At 42.8% G+C, this 20474-nt stretch overlaps 1 protein-coding gene across 2 annotated transcripts; it reads right to left on the bottom strand.

Moving 5' to 3' along the window:
* Nucleotides 1-944: 944 nt before the first annotated feature.
* Nucleotides 945-18205, bottom strand: LOC310837806 (protein SSUH2 homolog). Of its 2 annotated transcripts, XM_083724953.1 has the most exons (13): nucleotides 17858-18205; nucleotides 16138-16193; nucleotides 15612-15710; nucleotides 14680-14758; nucleotides 14217-14346; nucleotides 12823-12883; nucleotides 10921-11045; nucleotides 9438-9500; nucleotides 8039-8121; nucleotides 4039-4135; nucleotides 3449-3550; nucleotides 2196-2303; nucleotides 945-1688 (listed from the first exon to the last, which is right to left on the bottom strand). In XM_083724953.1, the coding sequence occupies exons 1-13, from the start codon at nucleotides 17881-17883 to the stop codon at nucleotides 1548-1550; spliced, it is 1170 nt and encodes a 389-aa protein (XP_083581079.1). In that variant the 5' UTR covers nucleotides 17884-18205; the 3' UTR covers nucleotides 945-1547. The 2 variants fall into 2 exon arrangements, with proteins under 2 accessions (XP_083581079.1, XP_083581080.1); XM_083724954.1 differs by lacking the exon at nucleotides 16138-16193 and having other exon boundaries at nucleotides 17858-17896.
* Between the last annotated feature and the right edge of the window lie 2269 nt (nucleotides 18206-20474).

The following is a 20474-nucleotide window of genomic DNA, read 5'->3' as shown; positions in this document are numbered from 1 at the left end:
AAGGAGAGAGTGAGAGAGACTACAGAGATCTATATAAAGAGTAGAATGAATTGTTTATTTGGTATTTTTCTGGTTCACATTGAAAAATGATTTCAAAATGCTCTCAGGATGACAAAGAGATCGCTCCCCACAGATAGCAACAGAGAAATCAAAGCATCAGTATTCAATGAAACAGTTGCACTAGATCAGGAGTGAGCAAACTTTTTAAGCAGGGGGGCGGTCCATTGTCCCTCAGACCTAGTGGGGAGGGGAATGATGCAAGAGCATCGCGAGCCCCGGTGGCTGCTTACCTGTTTCTTGCGAGTGGCAGGGGCTGGCAGTGGTGGCTGTGGAGGGACAATGAGCGGCGCGCGAAAGGGCTCCGGAGAGGGGCTGCTTAAAATGGCAGCCGCTCGAGTGCTACTGCTGCTGGCACCAACAAAGCCCAGCCCCTTTCCTCCTCTAGACAGGGTGGGACCATCCAGACTGGAAAAAGAATTGGTAAACTCAAAAGCAAAAATACTTTCCAAAAATACTTTCCAGGGAGGTCCAGGAGGAAGAGGTAAAATCTGTTATGGTGAAATGGGCCCAAGACTTTGGCTACAACATCCCAATGACCGTCTGGGAAAATTTATGGAAGGCCAATATGAAATTCACTGCATGTTACACCCTAATATGAAGATGCAGTTCCGATGGTACCTGACACCACTAAAATTATCTAAAATGTATAAAAATATTTCAAGCAAATGTTGAAATATTTGGTAAGCGGAAGGGTCAAGAAAATTAGGGATACTTGGCCTAGACATACCAAAAATTGCATGAGAAATATTCTTGTATGCTACTGTAGAAGCAAGAATACTAATTGCAATGAACTGGAAAAGAGAGAAAATCCCAACAAAGTTGGAGTGGCAAAGTAAATTGATGGAGTTCACCGAACTGGCAAAAATGACAGACAAATTGAGAGGTAATACTGAACAAACATTTATTTGGAATTGGGACATGTATAAAAGAAATCTTAGAGATTATTGTATTAGTATAAAAGTGGCAGGATTGGAATGATTTCTGTGTTATGATGGATATTTATAAGTGGAAATATTATTGACAATTAAAAAGAAAATAAGAGATTAATAGTGCACTAAATAAAATGAGAAGTAAATGCATGATGGGATGGCAGGAAGTGGTAGGGAACTGAAGAATGTACAGTGAACAAATAATGTGATTTTCTTTTTGTATTTCTATTTTGATTATATATATATATATATATATATATTTCTTTGTTATATCTTTTAATATTAATAAAGCATTTAAAAAGAACATATTCGGGAGACACGCTGGGGGGGCAGGAATGTTCTGTTGTGCATGAGACATCCTTGCACAGATTGCTCTTCTTTCTCCTTCTAATATGTAATCCTGGAGTTTAGTCCTTTATGTCTTCCACAATTCTTATAAAGTGAGACAATAAACTTCATTTTTTAAAAAAAATGGGATGAGGAGGGACTGACTGCAAATATTCCACAAGTTTTAATCAACAGTGCTTCTTTTACACCAGTTGAAATACCCCATAATAATCACAGGATGGTACAGCAACACTTCTGTGGATAATCCTCCGCATACACCTTGCGTTCCTTGCCATAAACATAGAAGGAGTAAGGTTTGCCATGCCACAAATATTGTACCCTGGTGAGAAGTATCAGCTCAATTGTTTGCCTCTGTAAAAACACAAAGAAGATACTTTTTAGGGTCTAAACATCAGTGTACAGAAAAGTTCAAACCTGAATGGCTTTCTTTTATGCACAGAAGAATTGAAAGAGTTAGGCACATTCTGAATACGGAGATGCTGCAGCCCTATCTGGCAGGTATGGGGAATCTGTGACCCTCCTGACGTTCTTGTCCCAAACCATTGGGCATGCCCTCTGGGCTTACCTAAGCTGGAGTGCAACAACACCTGAAAAGCCAGAAGTTCCCCATCCCTATTCTCTGACCCACCTATCCCTTCGCCTAGGGTGCTGCCAATGTAGGAACTCGGCCAAACAATATGAAAAAAGCCTACAAAGCTTTGAATGTTTGCAAGGGCACAGGCCGATGGAGGCCAGCAGGTGTATGAATTTCACCATGACCCTGCATGGGGGAAGCAAGCGCCCCAGGCAATTCTCTTGGACCACAGCACTGAGGAACATTGCCTCAGTGGTGATTCAGTTAATATTCAAAGCACTTGCCTGCCTCAGTATCCGCCTTGTAGATGCAAACTGAGCTTGGTGTTGTTCAACGGCATAGCTGGAGGCTTGACTGACGCCAAAATCAGGGAAACTAATCACTGGATATACCTATGGAAACACAAATTTCAAAGACATACAAATAGAAAACTGAAGTCCTGACCGAGGAGCAAGAGCAGGCTAGTCTTTGTTTTATCACATTATGTAGATAGATAGATAGATAGATAGATAGATAGATAGATAGATAGATAGATAGATAGATTCTTTATTGTCATTACACAAGTGCAACATTGCACAAGTGCAACGAAATTGGATGCCATCCCTTAAAAACAACAAAAGCAACACAACAACAACAACCAAACAAACCACATTCCAGCCACACCCACACCCACACCCATCAAACTCCCAGGTCACACTATCGAGTTACTGCATTTAAGAAGGCCACAGCTCTTGGATAGAAACTATTTTTCAGTCTATTTGTAGACATGAACCATAGTTGATCTCAAAAACGCAATTGCATACCTCTTGCCTGCACTGCGGACAGGTAAGTAAATTGCAGAGCAAACTACTGTTGCCAATACGAGATGATGAAGCCAGGCTGTTCCTGGGCAACCCAGTATGTCTCTGTCCAGACTCTCTCTTTTACACAAAATTATCATGAGAGTTCCCTGGGAAGAGGGATCAGTAAACCACTCTGGGAACTGAAGCCCTGACAACTCTGAGCATCCTTAACCAAAGACAGTTCCCAGGATTCCTTGGGGGAAAGCCATGACTGTTGAATGTGGTATGATGCTGTTTTAAACGTCTAATGGAAATGGGAGCCAGAGAGAGGTTGGGTTCCCACTTTGGCACTTCTAACGCTCTGGCAGCCCAGTGCCAAAACAAGCCCCAGCCTGGGCCTCCACAGAAAAATGTGTTGCCACTTGACAAATACACTACTGAAGTGGGCCAAGCGCCACTGTCACCCAACACCAAAATTTCTCCAGTTCCATGACAGGAAGGAGGAGCACAGGCATGTCACATTCGTATCTGTGTATTTTTCTATGGCTACAATAACTTTTATGATTGTGTGTGTGTTGTGGCCCAGGGTGAGGGAGAGGTAGCAGAAGTTGGAGTGGGGTGAGGGAAGATTTATGTGTCAGGGGGACATTATATGGTGAAATATGGTCCACCAATTAATAATTTGCCAACACTTGGTTCCTTTTCAAGGCCTGCCTCTCTTTACATTACTGCTTTTGCTGAAAGCATTTCATTACCACGGGGCTGTCATCAACAAACAACGTCTCTCCAGTAACCGTTTTGAAGAGTTCGATAGGAAATCCAGATCTTTCATCTGCCACATATTCATAAACGTTGTTCTTCCTATGAAGGCAAAAGGCAGGAGAGCTGTAATGACAACATGCAGCCTTTCTTTGTTTTCACAGCACAACACCCTTCTCAAACCAAACACTCCCAAAATGGGTCCCCCTGCTATGTAAGCTTTTTACGTGGGGTCAAAGAGCCGGCCCAATCTCCAGCATATATCAAACACAGTGCAGTCCCATGGGGGAACTGAACCACATCAGGTGCGGACCATAAATTTATGAAGTCACAAAACTGGCACAATGCTCAAAGGTAGCCATTGGCGCGGATTGAGCCAGAGCAGTGCCCATATGCTAACCTAAATGACAAGAGGTCTCAAGCCCAGATTTTCCAAATCAATTGAGTAACCATTTCTAGCAACTATACTGGATCCTTTCACTCATGATGCTGAACATAAAACTCAGGCGGATCTGGTAAGCAGAGCCAATTTTCCACACCGTTAGAAGCGGCCTCCTCTTTCCACCACAGTCTATTTTGACAAGACTTGCCATTCAACTTGCAGCTCAATGAACGACAGCAGTTGTCCTTTTCCTTCACAATCGTTGCAGACTCTTTTTCCCATACCAGAACACTGCTGGCAACTGTAAATAAAATGTAATAAAACACAAGGTGCGATAAAATGTAATGTAACTACTCGGCATAAAGCTTGGTACTTTGTGAGCCTGGCTGAAACACACAAACACACAAGAGGAAAGGATAATCCGGCAAAACCAATGGAATAGAGGTTTCTCAGTTCTAGAGCTGTCTTCTTGTTTCGTTTTTCTGTTGGGAAATGGTGCCATCTCCTGGACCTCAGGACGCATAACAAGCTGAGCTTCTTTTTCAGTTAGCAACATTTTCCATTATGGCCAATACTAGTCAGGGGATGGCAACCCTATTTCTGCTCTCTTGAATATACTTAGCCAACACAGGCACACAGAGACATGAAGTGCTGCATGCCCCATAGTTTGGGTGAAGGGCTGGAAATCTGCTTCATTTGCTTTCTTAGGATCCTTCTGTTTCAAACATACCCCTAAGCCTTTCTCTCCTATGTATTTTTCCACCATGAAACTCCTACAGGCTTCCATATGTCCCCAACTAGGCACAGACCAGCTTTAGCTTCAGGGAGGCTGCTGCATCATCATAGCAATTATATATACACAGAAAATTTCATAAAGATTAAAATGACAGATCATCTTCTTCTTAACAGTCTGCATGTGCCTGGGACCAATGGGGAGGTGAAAAGTAAGGCCTGCGGGATCTTTTCTCCATTCACCTGAGGGCTGTCTAACTTTTCACGCTAATTCAAATTTTGGAAAACAACAGCACACGTCTCTGAATGCAAAAAATCATAAACAGAAGAGACTTCCATTTATATTTCTAGTTTTTTGGGCCGTTTCACTATAGCCCTCATTCCAGGGTGCTGCTTTTAGGCAACGCCTTTTGCTTTATTTTACATTTGGGCACAAGTGCACTTCGCAAGTGCAAAATACATTTGAATCACTTCAGTTACAGAAACTGAATCAATTCAGTTACAGAAAGATCTAGGACAATACTTCCTATATTTTTAATTTTAAAAAATTAACATAGGGTATTTAAAGTCCCTCACATGCAGTATTTCAAAACATTTGCACACCTCTGAAGGTATTATTATTATTCCCATACTGCAGATGTGTCTTTCATCCTGCAGCTTTCCCAAGGCCAATGAGAAGGCTGAGCACCCATGATACCTATAAAACACATTCAAAACATATTATTTTCCTCAAAGAATTATGGGGTGCTGTAGTTTGTTGGGAATTTTAATTCTGAGAGGAAAAAACCACAGTGCCCAAAATTCGTTGAGGGAAAGAATGTGCTTTGAATGTGCTTTAAAGGTATATAGTGTGTATACAGCCTCAGTTCACAGCAAAGGCAAGATTTGAAGCAAAGACTTCCTGGTCTCTGAGCAGCTGTGCTATAGTATAGTAACTAGAGAAAAGTAGATATTTACACATGCATGCATTGGGACAGTAGACGTGTGAACCTATCATCTGTTAGATAGGTTAGACCATCAACTAGAGAGATACAAGTGTGGCCAGCAGGTGCATCCGAGCAACTTCAAGATTGCTTTCGGAACACTGAATGGTCACTTTTTGTGGAGAATAATGTGGACACATACGCTTCAATAGTACTGTTCTATGTCAAAAGCTGCATTGATGTCGTTACTACCACCAAACAAATACGGGTGTTTCCTAACAACAAGCCCTGGCTAAACAGGGATGTGTATCTTCTGTTAAAGGCAAGAAATGCTGCTTTTCACTCTGGCGATGCGCAACAGTATAGAGAAGCTAGAGCCAAACTGAAAAAGGGCATTAGGGATGCCAAAGCTATGTACTGCCGGAGGATCGAAAAGCATTTTGAGAGCTCCGACCCTCGTCGAGTATGGCAAGGCCTGCGACAAATTACAGGGCAAAATATTAAAAACGAACTGGCTAGCAGCAGTGCGCACCTGGCTGATCAGCTGAATCAATTCTTCAGTCGTTTTGAGGTGGGAACTGGAACCACCGTCACTACAGCATTGGCTACCAGCACATCATCAGAAACTATTACTGATAAACAACCATTTTTATTACAGACCTCCGACGTACAACGTGCTTTTCGGAGCATTAATATTAGGAAGGCAGCTGGACCGGATGGAATTATGGGACGAGTTATTAGGGACTGTGCTGCAGAATTAGCTGGTGTATTTATGGACATTTTTAATCTATCCCTGTTGCAGGGTTCTGTCCCTACCTGCCTGAAGACATCGATTATAGTGCCAGTCCCTAAACAGTCAGTGGTGGTATCTCTCAATAACTACAGACCAATAGCCCTAACATCTGTCGTTATGAAATGCTTTGAGAGATTGGTGCTAGATTATATTAAGGCTGGTCTTCCATCCACTCTAGACCCGTTCCAGTTTGCATACAGAAGAAATAGATCTACTGATGATGCTATTTCCATCGCTGTCCATACTGTACTGAGTCATCTAGAACGACAGGGAACCTACGCAAGGCTGTTGTTTGTGGACTACAGTTCTGAAGCCTTTAATACAATTCTACCAGACAGGTTATTCCTTAAAATGACCAATTTGGGTATACATCAGAAGATCTGTTTGTGGGTAAGGAATTTCCTGACCGATAGGCCGCAGACAGTGAGAATGGGACCTTACTATTCTTCTACTCTAGTATTAAGCACAGGAGCCCCTCAGGGGTGTGTGTTAAGCCCCTTTCTCTATTCCCTGTACACATTTGATTGCACCCCACTGTATAAGTCCAACACAATCATCAAATTTGCGGATGATACAACAGTGGTGGGGCTCATTAGTGAGAATGATGAGGCTGCTTATAGGAAAGAAGTACAGGGGTTAATTCAATGGTGTAAAGAAAATAATCTTATGCTTAACACCAAAAAAACCAAAGAACTCATAATTGATTTTAGGAGAAAGAAAAGTGTATTTTTACCATTGCACATAAATGGCGAGGAGGTGGAGAGGGTTGGTAGTTTTAAATACCTGGGCATTTACATCTCTGAGGACCTCTCATGGACTGCAAATATTAATATGGTTGTGAGGAAGGTGCAGGGGAGGTTGTATTTCCTGAGAATGCTCAGGGGATTGAATCTATCTCAGCACCTACTTCTGTCCTATTATCACAGTACCATTGAGAGTGTCTTAACCTATAGTATATTATCGTGGTATGGGAGCAGCTCTGAAATGGATAAAAAAGCTTTACAGAGAATAATTAAAATTGCCCAGAATGTTATTGGGCTCCAACTACCAACCCTGGATGAGATCTTCACGTCTCGCAGCTTGAAGAAGTCACACAATATCCTGAGAGATCCCACCCATCCTGCTCACAACCTCTTTGAACTGTTGCCTTCGGGCAGAAGATACAGGACAATGAAAACACGAACCACACACCTTCTGAATAGTTTCTATCCAAGAGCTCTGATTGCACTAAATAATGATCTCAGGGCCAGTTGTAAGAAATAGCAAGCAGTGAGTAGTAAGGAATGAGATAGGTTTTAGGTTATGCTATGCTTCTAATAGGTTATGTTATATTCTGGATTATGTTATGTTCTAATAGATTATGTCTGAATAGGATGAGAGTGTTGGAGATACGTGTGAATGTGTATGTGAATCCGGTCTTGGGTGTTTGATTTTCGTTGTTGTGTGTACTGTGTATATACGGACAATGACAATAAATCTATCATCTATCTATCTATCTATCTATCTATCTATCTATCTATCATCTATCAATCTATCTATCTATCTATCTATCATCTATCTATCTATCTATCTATCTATCTATCTATCTATCTGTTGAACCTATAGCTTGAAGCTCCACCATAAGATTGCCCATGGTATCTCACGTATCAGGGGACCAGGAAGGAGTGCAATTGTCACACATAGTGCAACACTCAAACCCCACAGTGAAAATAAAAATGAGCATCTTCCTCATATATTTGCATATTGACTCACGCACTTTTCAAGTCCACTTCCCAAACATTGGTCACATGTGTCGTCCACAAACCGAACTCCTCTTCCATGACATCTCCCACACTGTTGCTGTTGGGATTTAATTTTAGACAAAAGAGCCAGAAATAAGCAGGGTAACTCCAAACAAAACACTCGTTGGGCAAAAACAGATCTCCATGATCATCTTTAACAAGGAATCACTTCACTACTTTCTCTATCAGTCATTAAGGTGCTATCTGCCGAAGCAAAGATGTCCATCTTGTAACACCCTGGGAATGTAGATGGAGAGGCCCAAGGCACCACCTTTGTACATATCCCCTTGTACATATGAGGACATTGTTGTGAAGAGGTGTCCCTATGGGCAAATGAACCACGGAATCAGCTGTAACTGCAGACCTGTCAGAAAGGTTGGCTATATCCAAGCCTTCTCAATTCCACCTGCTTCTGGTGGTTCTCAAGACAAGAGAGTCTTGGGTGACTTGCTTGTGGGAAACAAGGGGGGCTATCTCCCCACCCCCACCCCGGGAATCAGATTCCACTCTCCACGAAGTGTATTTTTAAAATGCCCTATGAACCTCAAACTGCTGCCATCTCAGACAAAAAAATTATTAGAAGATCTGTTTCCTGCACCTCATGAAAAGTGGTGCTGAAGTATGAGGGGAATGATCAATCCTGAAGACCACTTTGTCTTGGTCAAAAATCCAAAGGTCTTCCCTCTGTGACAGAGGACTTCCCTGTCTCCTTGACCCAACCTGGCTGATTCCATCCAAGTGAGAGGTGTTGACCTTCTCCTTCTGCTTTCTTAACACTGCCTAGATGCAGCTGGAGATTTCTTGCCTCTTAACAAGAGAAGCTGCCCAGTTCCATCAATCTGTGAACTGATACTCTATTTGATTCCACCATACTTCATCCCTTTCTATTTTCACAAAGCATGTAAAAATGTAGGTTTTTAAAAATAAAAATAAACGTTTTTTCTGAATTAACGGATTAAAAATTGATGGAAGGGTTGTTAGTCGTGACTTTTATCAATTTTGGGTGGTATTGCAATGTTTACTTTAATTAATATTTCTCACATCCATGATTACGTAGTCAGTCGTGTTAATTGGTCTCTGTTCTGAGTTTCCAAATATGGAAGAAAAACCAGCATAGAAAACGTATACCCCAGACATCCAGTACAATTGCTATATCAAATATTTACTGGCTTTCTGGTTTATATCTCCGGGGTTCCAATTTGGTTCTACTAGTCAACATCCCATCAGCTGTTTAGACAATAGCAGGGCAGGCTACTGCGCAAAAGAAATATTCTTTCCTCCACCACCTTTTATTTTCTTATCTGTGTTCTCATCTTTCTACAAAACAAAAACTCCACACTAAGCAAAACAACCCCCTTACTCACAACTACTTACCTTGCTGTTGCCGTTGCATTTACTGCAGTGACATCTACCAGTCGATCCACATGTTGGGCAAGCCTTCAAAATCAAAGAAAGGAGAGCGTCAAAACGGAGCCAGCAGCTTTTATTTGGACCTGGGTTGTCTGGAAATACTATCCTGCTCATAATGAGAGCAGGCAATGTTAAGAGGATCTGGTGAGTTTCCATTTGATTTACATTAAACTATGGCCACATTCATAACATACATTCAAAGTGTTATGGTGCCACTTTAAACAGCCATGGCTCCCCTCCCCCCCAGAATTCTAGGAACTGGAGTTTGTTATGGGTGCTGAACTGCAACAAGATCTAGAAGATTCCCACCCAGGTCTTCTACTGTCAGAAGGTTCAGAATTTCAATCTCAGTCACAACCTTATGATTTCTATGCTTGCAGACATTGGGCTAAGGCAGAACCTAGCTGTTACAGCCAACAAGATGGAGAACACCCAACATAGGCTCTTCCAGTGCACAAACCTTGGGACTGGGTCACAATGTCTTCCCTTCCCAGAGCTACCATTTCCAGAGTGAATTAATAAGAATTTCCTCTTCACGGGAAACTCTGGACATAATACAGTTGTACCTTGGATCCCGAATGCCTTGGTACTTGGACATTTCGGCTCCCAAACGCCACAAACCCGGAAGTGAGTGTTCCAGTTTGCGAACATTTTGGAAGTTGAACGGACTTCCAAAACAGATTCCGTTTGACTTCCAAGGTACGACTGTAGTTCTATGAAGGGAACATGCAGCTCCTAACAATGCTCAGCACCTTTAACAAACCACAGCTCCCATAATTCTTTGAGGGAATCTATGAGCGTTTAAATTAAGTATGGTGGCGCTTTAAATGTATGGTATGCTTTCTTGCTTGACTTCCCTTCAGTCATCTCATTTGAATACAAAACTCTTTTACCTCCAAAATTACACACCCCTCTTGTTACTCGGATCACATAATGATCCACCTAAATGCCTATACATACATTTCTGCACAAACTCTTACCAGTAAACCTGTGTACAATTTGCAACAACATTCTTCTGTCGCTTCTTTCTGCTCTTAAATTCCATTATAAATCAATTCTGCTGCCTGAGAAACTCCAAAGAGCTGCTTCCCTCTTACGTGACTCTAGCCCACAGTCACTGGCTCCTTCTCATAAATCTCTACCACAACAGGAACAACTCTAAGATCATAACTGCCTTGTACGTAAGGACAACAGTATAAGCTACTGGCAGCTAGAGAGTTGGGGAAACAGTCCCTGACCTCACTCACAGACACAGCACAAAATCAGGGCCTCAAGCTACAACCCGGCATGAACACTTACCTGGCAGTAAACCCCATTGAGTTCAATGGGAGTTACCTTGAAGAAAAAAGGCACACGACTGTGCCAAAGAGGAGGGGAAGGGTGCTGGCCAGAAAAAATGCATGGCCCTATGTATACCGCCATATTCATTAATACATTAGCTCTGTACCGTTAATGCTGATGTATGAGGCACTCTGATTCTCTGGGTTTTCTCTCGGAACATGCCAGGAGCATCTGCTCTCACATCCCAAGGCAAAGGAGGTGTCCCACGCAGGTAGGAATCTACTGCTCCACCTGGTATAAGAAAGCTGCACTTACACTACCATCTGGCTTGGCCTCAGAGAAGCTTATGTTTTCCAATGCACAATACAAGCAAAGTAAGAGCATGCATATTAGCAGCTACGGCAAAATGATAGTCTGCTATTGGGAGCCAGATTTCATTACCACGATCGTCACCAGCATTTTAACAATGCATTTACTGCTTAATCAGTCATCTCTAAGCAGTGTACTTCCTCCCTTCACAAGAGAGTGACGTCCTCATCCGTTCTTCCCCATGGTCTACCCTTGTATTGATTACAGTGCAAACTATGCTTCAAAATCAATAGCGTGGCTTTCTATTTTCAAACTACCATTTTCCAGGAGCCAGTGTTGCAAAAGTGCCCTGATTTTAACGCCATCTCTTTTGTCTAACGAACACAAACAAAATTACTTTTTAAAAATTACACCAATTATAAATTTACCACATTTTTGTTCCCCCAACCTTTCATTTAATAACTAGATTGACCTAAATTCTTGTCTCTACTTAGAAATATAGACCCATTAGTTTACCTGATCTCACTAAGAAAATCTGTGCTACATATCTAGTATCAATTATGGGCTGCAAAGCCACCAAGGACATATTGTCTTATGAGCAAGCAGGCATCCAAGTTGTAAGATCAACAATTGATCACTGCTTCATTTCATGTCGTATTGTACAGAAATATACTTTAAATTGCTCTCAGACTTTGTTTGTGACCTTCGTCAATCTCAGGGCTTCTTCTGATACCATACCAAGACAATGACCTCAGAAGAAACAGATAAATTTCTTCTGCACTTTATACAGTACAGTCTCATCTTACCAATGTTTCATTTAAAGTCAGGATGGGTGTCTTTGAGGAACTCTCCAATTCTACCAAAACTGTGAAGGGCACCCATCTTTAGCTATACAGTTGTACCTTGCATCCTGAACGCCTTATGAATCGAATGTTTTGGCTCCTGAACGCCACAAACCAGAAGTGAGTGTTCCGGTTTGCGAATTTTCTTTGGAACCCGAACGTACAACGTGACTTCCGTGGCTTTCGATCGGCTGCAGGAGCTTCCTGCAGCCAATTGGAAGCTGCGCCTTAGTTTCTGAATGTTTTAGAAGTTGAACGGACTTCCAGAACGGATTCTGTTCAACTTCTGAAGTACCACCATACCTTGTTTTCAGGACATACAGAAATGGAGAGATAAGGTGGTCTATACTAAAGCCCAGTTCCATCTGATGCTTTCAGATTTTTTAGAACAAAGATACACAAATATGCAATTTTTTAAACGTATCTATCCTTCTGGGTTGAGGGCCTTGTTCTATATTATTATACTGAGTCCTTTACATAATGCATTGAGAAAGCAATAAAAGCTGGTTCCTGTAAAATTCCTCTCAGGTTGCTACCCGAACTCCCACCAGCTGTTGACACAGCCTTTTGTGAAGTGGCAGAGCCATCACAACATCCTCAGCTGCTCAGTGGAATTGGGGGTGGGGGCAGGAAAAGCTGGCTTAATGTCACCTGATGCCTGCTGTTAGACCAGCTCATGATCTATTGCATCCCAGCCCGCTCAGCCCCATTCCCTCTCTTGGAAACCCATTTCAAGGCCCTCTGCTGAGTATCCTCTGGGATAATGTCAACGGGACTCCTGCTGGCCCAATTGGTGACCGACAGGAGGCCAGCTCAGCTGACAGAAGTCAAGGAAGAGGCACCACACTGTGAAGGGTTTGGATGGTTCAGTCTGGCCTAAGTGAGGCTGGATTGTAGTGTATCAAAGCAGCGCATACCCCCATAAGGTTCCGTCTTCCATTCAGAGGATCTTGATTCAGTGAAGGTCTCCAGTTTATACTAAGAAACAACTTTCAAGAATTAAACACTTCACTTAAGAAATAGTCAGCAGATTTTAAAAATTGGCTTAGGGAAATTACATAGGGAAGCAACACCTGAAAACGTCTCTGGTTAGAGCCAACACAAAGCAACCACCAGAAAACAGTACAAGTAAAATGCATCTCTTATCCATTAATTCAAAATGGTTATATATATACTAAAATATAGAATGTCCCCACCTACAAGTGTTCATGCTAATATAAAAGAACAGCAGATACTTAAAAAATAAGTGGCAAAGGCTAATGAAAATAAATGTGTATTAATTTTGAACAGCGCATAGAAATGTTCATGCATAGAAATGTTCATGCATAGAAATGTTCATGCTAGCAAAAGCATTGCTTTGAGATGGGCAAGATATCCAGCAATGTTGGTACTAGATTTAAAAGTTCAGAAACATTCATGAAGGTAACAATCCCAAGAAGAACCAGAAATGTGTGTTATCCTTCAGAATCACCTGCCAGCTCCTATATGTCTCTGGGGAAAGGACTTGATTCCATGCCTAGTGAACTTTGTAAAAGTTCTGTCTTTTCAGACAGGTTAGGCCAGGGATGGGGAACTTGCAGCCTTCCAGATGTTTCTGAATTCCGATTCAGCTCCAGCCAGCACGGCTGATGGTCAAAGATGATGGATGGAAGCTGGAGTCCATCAACACCTCGAGGACAACAGGTCCCCCAACTCTGGTTGAAGCCATGACCGATGCAGTGGCCAAAGGGAAAATTCAATTTGCAAAATTATTTCTCTTTATTATTTTTTCTTTATGTGCCTTAAACAAACACAACCTTCTGCTGCATAACAGCACCACAGAATAAATTCAAGCGCTCTATTACTTCCTCAGTCCAAGTGGGCACCTCATAATTTAGGGAAAAGGGGAACTGCCATCAGTTTGCATTGGTAGTTAAAATGCCCTGTATGAAGTATCCCTAATTTTCACATAGACACTTAGCTATGCCATTGCAGACGGCACAGTAAGATCTGTGGTGGGGAATGAATGATACCATTTATTTACTGTTGTTTATTCTTTGAAAGGACCTTCCACACTCAAGGCAGCTAACCATTAAGAATATAAACATTGTAATCAAAATAAATAAATGGCAGCGGCAGTGGCTGGTGTGCTGTGGTTGGGAAGAAGCACAGAACTGCCTTCCCAACACCAGCGTCACTGCGGCTTAGCTGGATGGCACTGGGGCAAGGTGGTGGTGTGGTTGGGGCAGGTGTGTCGGACTGGCAATGCCTCTGCCTCCACCATACCAGCTGCTCCTGCATAGCTATACTATTACCAATATATACTGCTTACTCTGTAGGTATTGAATAACTGAAGGTCATTAAACACCATCTCTTTGGCTGGGTCTGTGCTGTAGCAGCACTTGCTGGAAGCGTACTGGATAAAAGCTTCTTTGGCTTCATCTTCTGAAATGGCAGGAACGCTGTAGGAAAGGACCAAAAGGAGGGATAAGCAAAATTGACTGCCAAAACTTCCCATAGTCCTTTTTGCCTGGGATGGGGGGGGGACCTCACGGTCAAGAACCAAATATGCATGCCATATCTCTTTTTTCTGGCCCTCACAACTCTCCCCAGGCCTGGTTAGAATATGTCTTTGAAGTCTGAATGGAGACTGGGGAGAGATGTGTGAGTGTCTGTGGAAACTAGCCTACTGAACAAAGGTGAAATCTGCATGCCCTGCTTGGCCCCACCCACACCACTGTCATGTGACCCTGAGAAGGAGGTCCACAACAGAATGCTTAACAGTATCCACTTACTTCCACGTTCTCTGGGGCGGCTCTTGCCCACCTCCATGTCCAAGAAACAAGTTAGGTGGAGGCAGGCAATGTTTTCCTCCTATAAAGGAATGGGGTTTGGGTAAGAACAGCAGGAAAAGCAATAATAATAATAATAATAATAATAATAATAATAATAATGTCTTTATTGTCATTGCCCCCTCTCGGGGACAACGAAATTACTTGACTGCTCCATAAAAACACTAATTAAAACAATTAGTGAAACAGTTAAAACAGTTGTGAATGTTCTCAGGTCTCATGAGCAATGTGTAGAAGAAAGTTCTCCTTGGCAATAGCAGAAAGGAACATTCATGCAGTGGGCATCCATGGGTAAACTGGTCCCAAGTTGTTAAGGGCTTTATATACTAATAGCAACACATTGAACTTGGCCAGGTAACGAATCAGCAATCAGTGTAGATCTCGGAGCGCAGGTGTGAGATGCTGACAAGGCCTTACTCCTGTTAGCAATCATGCTGCAGTATTCTGGATTAAGCACAAGGGAAGCATCTTAAAAACTCGCACTTGTATTACAGCATACACCAGGGGGCGGCAAGGTTTACCTTGCATGGGCCAGTTCACTCCAGTGGAGATCCTTCCGTGGGCAAGAGCATGCGTGTGCATGAGTGCATGACACCAGATTTCTGTGCAGACACAATTTCCAGCATCTGCATCTGTGCAGATGGGATTATCGGCGTCTGAGCATGTGCAGATGCTATTTCCGGCACCGCGAAAGCAAGCCCCTGCGCCGTGCTGCACTGGTTTAGTGTAGCGGGCGGGGATTCGCCGTGCGGTTTGGGGGCGGCTCGTGGGCCAGTTAAACGACCCCCATGGGCTGCTTGTAGGCCATGGGCCTTAGGTTGCCTACCCCTGGCATACACTTTATGCAACTAGAGTCCACACCAACAAGTGCTTGCCTGCAGCGGTTGTGCCTTCATAGCCAGATATGTTGCCTGTGTTATACGTAGGAGCATAAGGTCCTGGCATCTGAGCCATGTCTCTAGGAATGGCGGCACCTACAACAAAGTTAAGGAAAAGGAAGACGTTGAACGTTGTTGTCCCTCAAACATATAATGAATCGTACGGAACACTGAAACCTAAATGTAGGATTTCATCTTTATCACACAAGTGATAGGTCAAGGGTTTGGCGCCAGTGGGTACCTTTGGGATTTGAGAAAGTGCCATGGGCACCAGTCACCAAATGTAGGTATAACGTAGTGATGCTGAGCCAATGCAAACAAGAACTTAGGAGGAAGGGCAAATTTCTCATGCATCATGGATATTTATCAAGACCTTACACAGGCACCAGAGGTGGTACCAGTGGTCATGCTGGTACCTGCAGCCACATTGGCAACCCCTGGTAAACTAGGATTTAGGGTGACATCTGAATGGAGCCAAGGTTAACAAGGATAATTAATGCCCGCAATGTCTTGCTTTTCATACCGAACGTCCACTGAGCAGATGTCTGTCCAACAGTTCCGTATGTCTGAGTTGGTACTCTAGCAGGAGAAAGTGAAAAAGAGTGTAATGCACAGTAACAAATATAAATGAGCGGCTTAGCATACAAAAAGCAGAAATAGATGCAGTCAATATAAAACCTTTAGAGAGTGCAGTTGTGGATGTGATTTTAACACTGTCAGATGAAGGTCTGAAGTAGTAGGTGCTTAACACTTTAGATATAAAGTCAAGGCTGGCTTCATACGACCATTTTTTCAGCAACAAACTCATTATTTAAAAAAAAAATATTGTAGGCTGCCATTTTAGTTGATTTTAAAAGCCCTAAAGCCACAATATAATAATACTATTGGCATAGTATAAGTATTGTAATGCCTTTATTATGACTAAGTGAATCGTCATAAAGTAGAGAACAAGCTTTTGAGTTCTTCAGAACTCTTTCAACACACTTTGGGAGTGATTGCCAAATGACCAAGTACATTCTTTTATTTGCCCTGAATCTTCCAGCAATCAGCTACATTTCATGTCTACAAGTTGCAGTGTTATGAGAAGGACACTAAAACTTTTCTCCATGCGGTACATAACTTTCTAAACATCTATACCTTTATCACTTTTTCTCTAAACTAAAAAGTCCCAAACACTGCAATCTTTCTGCACGGGGGAATTGCTCCTGTCTGTGCAGAAAGTTGCATTTTGATCATTTTGGTTGCTCTTTTTTGAAACTTTTCCTCCTCCACTGCCTTTTTTTAAAAAACTTAATGTTATGAAGGTTTATAGAGAAAAATACAAAACAAAAAGATATTAAGTTTTGTATTTTTTTTGGGGGGGGGATACAAAAAGATACTAAGTTTTGTATCCCCTCCCCTCTTTTCTGAAACTCTTGCAATATCCTGTTTGCAGTGGGGCTTTTAATCTCTGACACCCGGAGGTCGGCATGTTCTCTCTCTCAGAGTTAAGGGAGCCTCGACAGAAATACGCATGCTCTGCTTGTCAGAGGTTCCCGGTTCGATCCCCGGTATCCCCAGGCTAGGCTAGGAAAGAGTCTTGCCCTGTGTCTCAAGCTCACTTCCAGTGGCTGAGCATCTCCAGGAAGGGCTGGCAAGGAGCCCATCCTGAAACCCTGTGGAGAGCTAGATGGCGTCAGCATACTTCTCTATGTCTTCCCATCAGGGGTGGAGAAGCCTGGGCCACATGCCGTATGAGGAAACTTCGCATGTCCCTAGGAAAAGAAGCTAATTTCCTGGAGCTATTTTGTTTTTGCTTCTGTGGTTTTTGTAGATGTTTTGGGGAGGTGCTTAACTTGGGGACGAATTCAAGTCCCGCTAGCTGTGGAGATGAAAGCGGGCCGCCTCCACTGACATGGGCGCGGCGCGCTCAGCCCAGGGAGGAGAGACTGGAGGGGCGGCTTCCTTCCGCGGCTGCCTTGCCTTGCGCGCTTTTGCGCGCCTCTCCCGTTCGCCCGCAGCAAAAGCGCCTCTGGAAGCAGCTTTTTTCCTGCGCAAAGAAAAAGCCCCCTTTGCAGCTTTCTGCGCAGAAAGAATCAACACGTGGGCAACGGGGACTTTCTTTCCCCTTTACTTCGTTCCAGCATGAATTAAAAGGAATGGCGAGGAGGGAGAGGGTGGGGAGGACGGGCAGCTTTCCAGGGAAGCGGAGAAGAGGGGGGAAGCGGGTCCCGACGAGGGGGATTTTTGCAAAAGGCTCTCACCGGATTCCCTGACGGCCGTCCGCCATCGCTTCTAGCAAACCATCTAGTGCAGGCGAGCAAGCAACCTTTGCCCCGTCTCTCTTTACTTTCTCTTTCCGGATCCCTCTTTGGCCAGCCTTGCGCAACTTTCTGTTTCATATAAGCTGCGGAAATGTGGACGGCGGAGAAGCAGAAAAAGGAGGAAGCGAGAGGAAGCCGAAATGGACAGTAGTTCCCCTATTCCTAGGCCCATTCTAATGTTATTTCAGACCCTCCAAGTGTCCCTTTTCCCCCAGGAAAGTCCTTGATTTAGAGAAGCCGTCCTGGTTTCTGATTTGATCCCGCTTTCCCTTAGGACAGGCTTCCTCAAACTCGGCCCTCCAGATGTTTTTGGGACTACAACTCCCATGATCCCTAGCTAGCAGGACCAGTGGTCAGGGATGGTGGGAATTGTAGTCTCAAAACATCTGGAGGGCTGAGGTTAAGGAAGCCTGACTTAGGATGTCCTTATTTTCATTGGAGAAATGTTGGAGGGTATATCATTTGTGTGTAGAGCCAAGGGCATAGCCAGGGGGAGGGGAGACAAGGAAGCCCCCCCCCCCATCAAAGAAATAACTAAAAAACACTTAACTAAAAGCAGAAATTGTAGAAATAATTTGACAGATTTTTCCAAGCAGTTGGGGTCAAAAGAAAGTAGTTTAAAACTACTTCGTTCAGAATGTGCTGTATGGAGCCGGGCAGAGGATGATGACCAGGGCCGGATTATGGTTTGATGAGACCCTGAGTTACTGAAGGTAATGGGGCCTTTTATATGTCCAGCTGTCCTTTGTCAACAACAAATTATCACTATTTTTTTTGTTGAATATATGATTTATGGTAATTTATGGACCTAATAGGTATCTAAAGTCATTTGCACATAACTAAATATGTATTTTATCAGAGTAATTGCTGAACTGAAATACAATTAAGAAGAAGTATATTAATAGTGAAATGCAATTAATAATAATAATAATAATAATTTATTATTTATACCCTGCCCATCTGGCTGAGTTTCCTCAGCCACTCTGGGCGGCTCCCAGTCAAGAAGAATGTTAATAGTAAAATAATTATTAAGCTCTAACTTAAATTGATTTTTTTATTCATAGCAAACTTAATAATGCAAACACATTGGCATTTGGCAATAACAAAAGTTCCTTTAGAAACACAATTTACAAAGACTCATAATCTAGTCTCTGGAAACTTGGTATAACATGAAATAATAATAGGTGTAAATGTATGATGCAAACTACTAAGAATTATAAATAGCTTTATTAATATGAAATTAAGTGTTATAACCCGTACAATGCATTTTTATATAATATCAATATCACCATAGTACTCTACGCTGTTCATTGGGACAGCAGACCTTTGTATCCTCTTACACTTAGTGAGTGTAAAAGACAATATTTCTAGTAATATGTCACATTCATAAATAATACCAATACTAGACACGGCTGTAGATCAAAAAATTATTTAACAGGACTAATTATATTAATGCATCTACCCAATACCCATTAAACTGTATAATTTTATCATGATTCATTGTATACTGTGTATAGAAACAGTACACAAACATGATCTTAATTACAATACTTTCCTTGTCTTTGCCAAAGCAAAGTCACTGATGATATCAACAAGGTACCACTGTATGTAAAAATGAACAAACCAGTGATATTTTAAGGGAGCAGGCAAGCAGGCAGGCCCATTACTTAATTCATAGGCGCCTATACAACACAAAACACTGTTGCTGTATGTAGGTTTTATTTTATTTGGTTTTTATCTTATATTTTGGAAATGTGCATCCAGGTTTTTTTTCCTTTAAATTTTTTTGGGGCCCCCAAAAGAGTGGGGCCTTAAGCTATAGCTTGTTTAGCTTATATGTAAATCTGGCACTGATGGTGACAGGTGGGTGCCCCCTCACCCCCCCGTCATAGATCCTGGCTATGCCTATGTGTAGTGTTATTATTGCATAGGTAAGGTGCAGCAGAGATGCAAGTGGCATTGTGGGTTAAACCACAGAGCCTAGAACTTGCTGATCAGCGATTCGAATCCCCGCAATGGGGTGAGCTCCCGTTGCTCGGTCCCTGCTCCTGCCAACCTAGCAGTTTGAAAGCACGTCAAAGTGCAAGTAGGTAAATAGGTACCGCTCCGGAGGGAAGGTAAACGGCATTTCCGTGTGCTGCTCTGGTTCGCCAGAAGCGGCTTAGTCATGCTGGCCACATGACCCAGAAGCTGTACGCTGGCTCCCTCGGCCAATAAAGCAAGATGAGCGCCATAAACCCAGAGTCGTCCGCAACTGGACCTAATGGTCAGGGGTCCCTTTACCTTTAAGGTGCAATAGGGCTGAACCGCTGGCCTTCCCCTCCCCCAACATGTGCCTCCTTGGCCCAAACTCCTTCGTGCCTGGGCATTCAGCATGATGCCCTCAAGGGATGCCTACAACTGAGTAGCCAAATATGCATAGGTGCACGTTGGGATCCTCAGCTATGTGGAGTTGATGAAGAGGAGACAGCTGCATGGAGGAGCAGAATAGGATTTAGGTGAATCCCAGATTACATATTTCTGAATTGGGAGGGCACCAAACTGCAAACAGAAAATT

Source organism: Podarcis gaigeae (genome assembly GCF_964106915.1).
Source record: "Podarcis gaigeae genome assembly, chromosome: 2".
Lineage (NCBI taxonomy): Eukaryota > Metazoa > Chordata > Lepidosauria > Squamata > Lacertidae > Podarcis > Podarcis gaigeae.
This window is presented reverse-complemented; position numbering and strand designations above follow the sequence as displayed.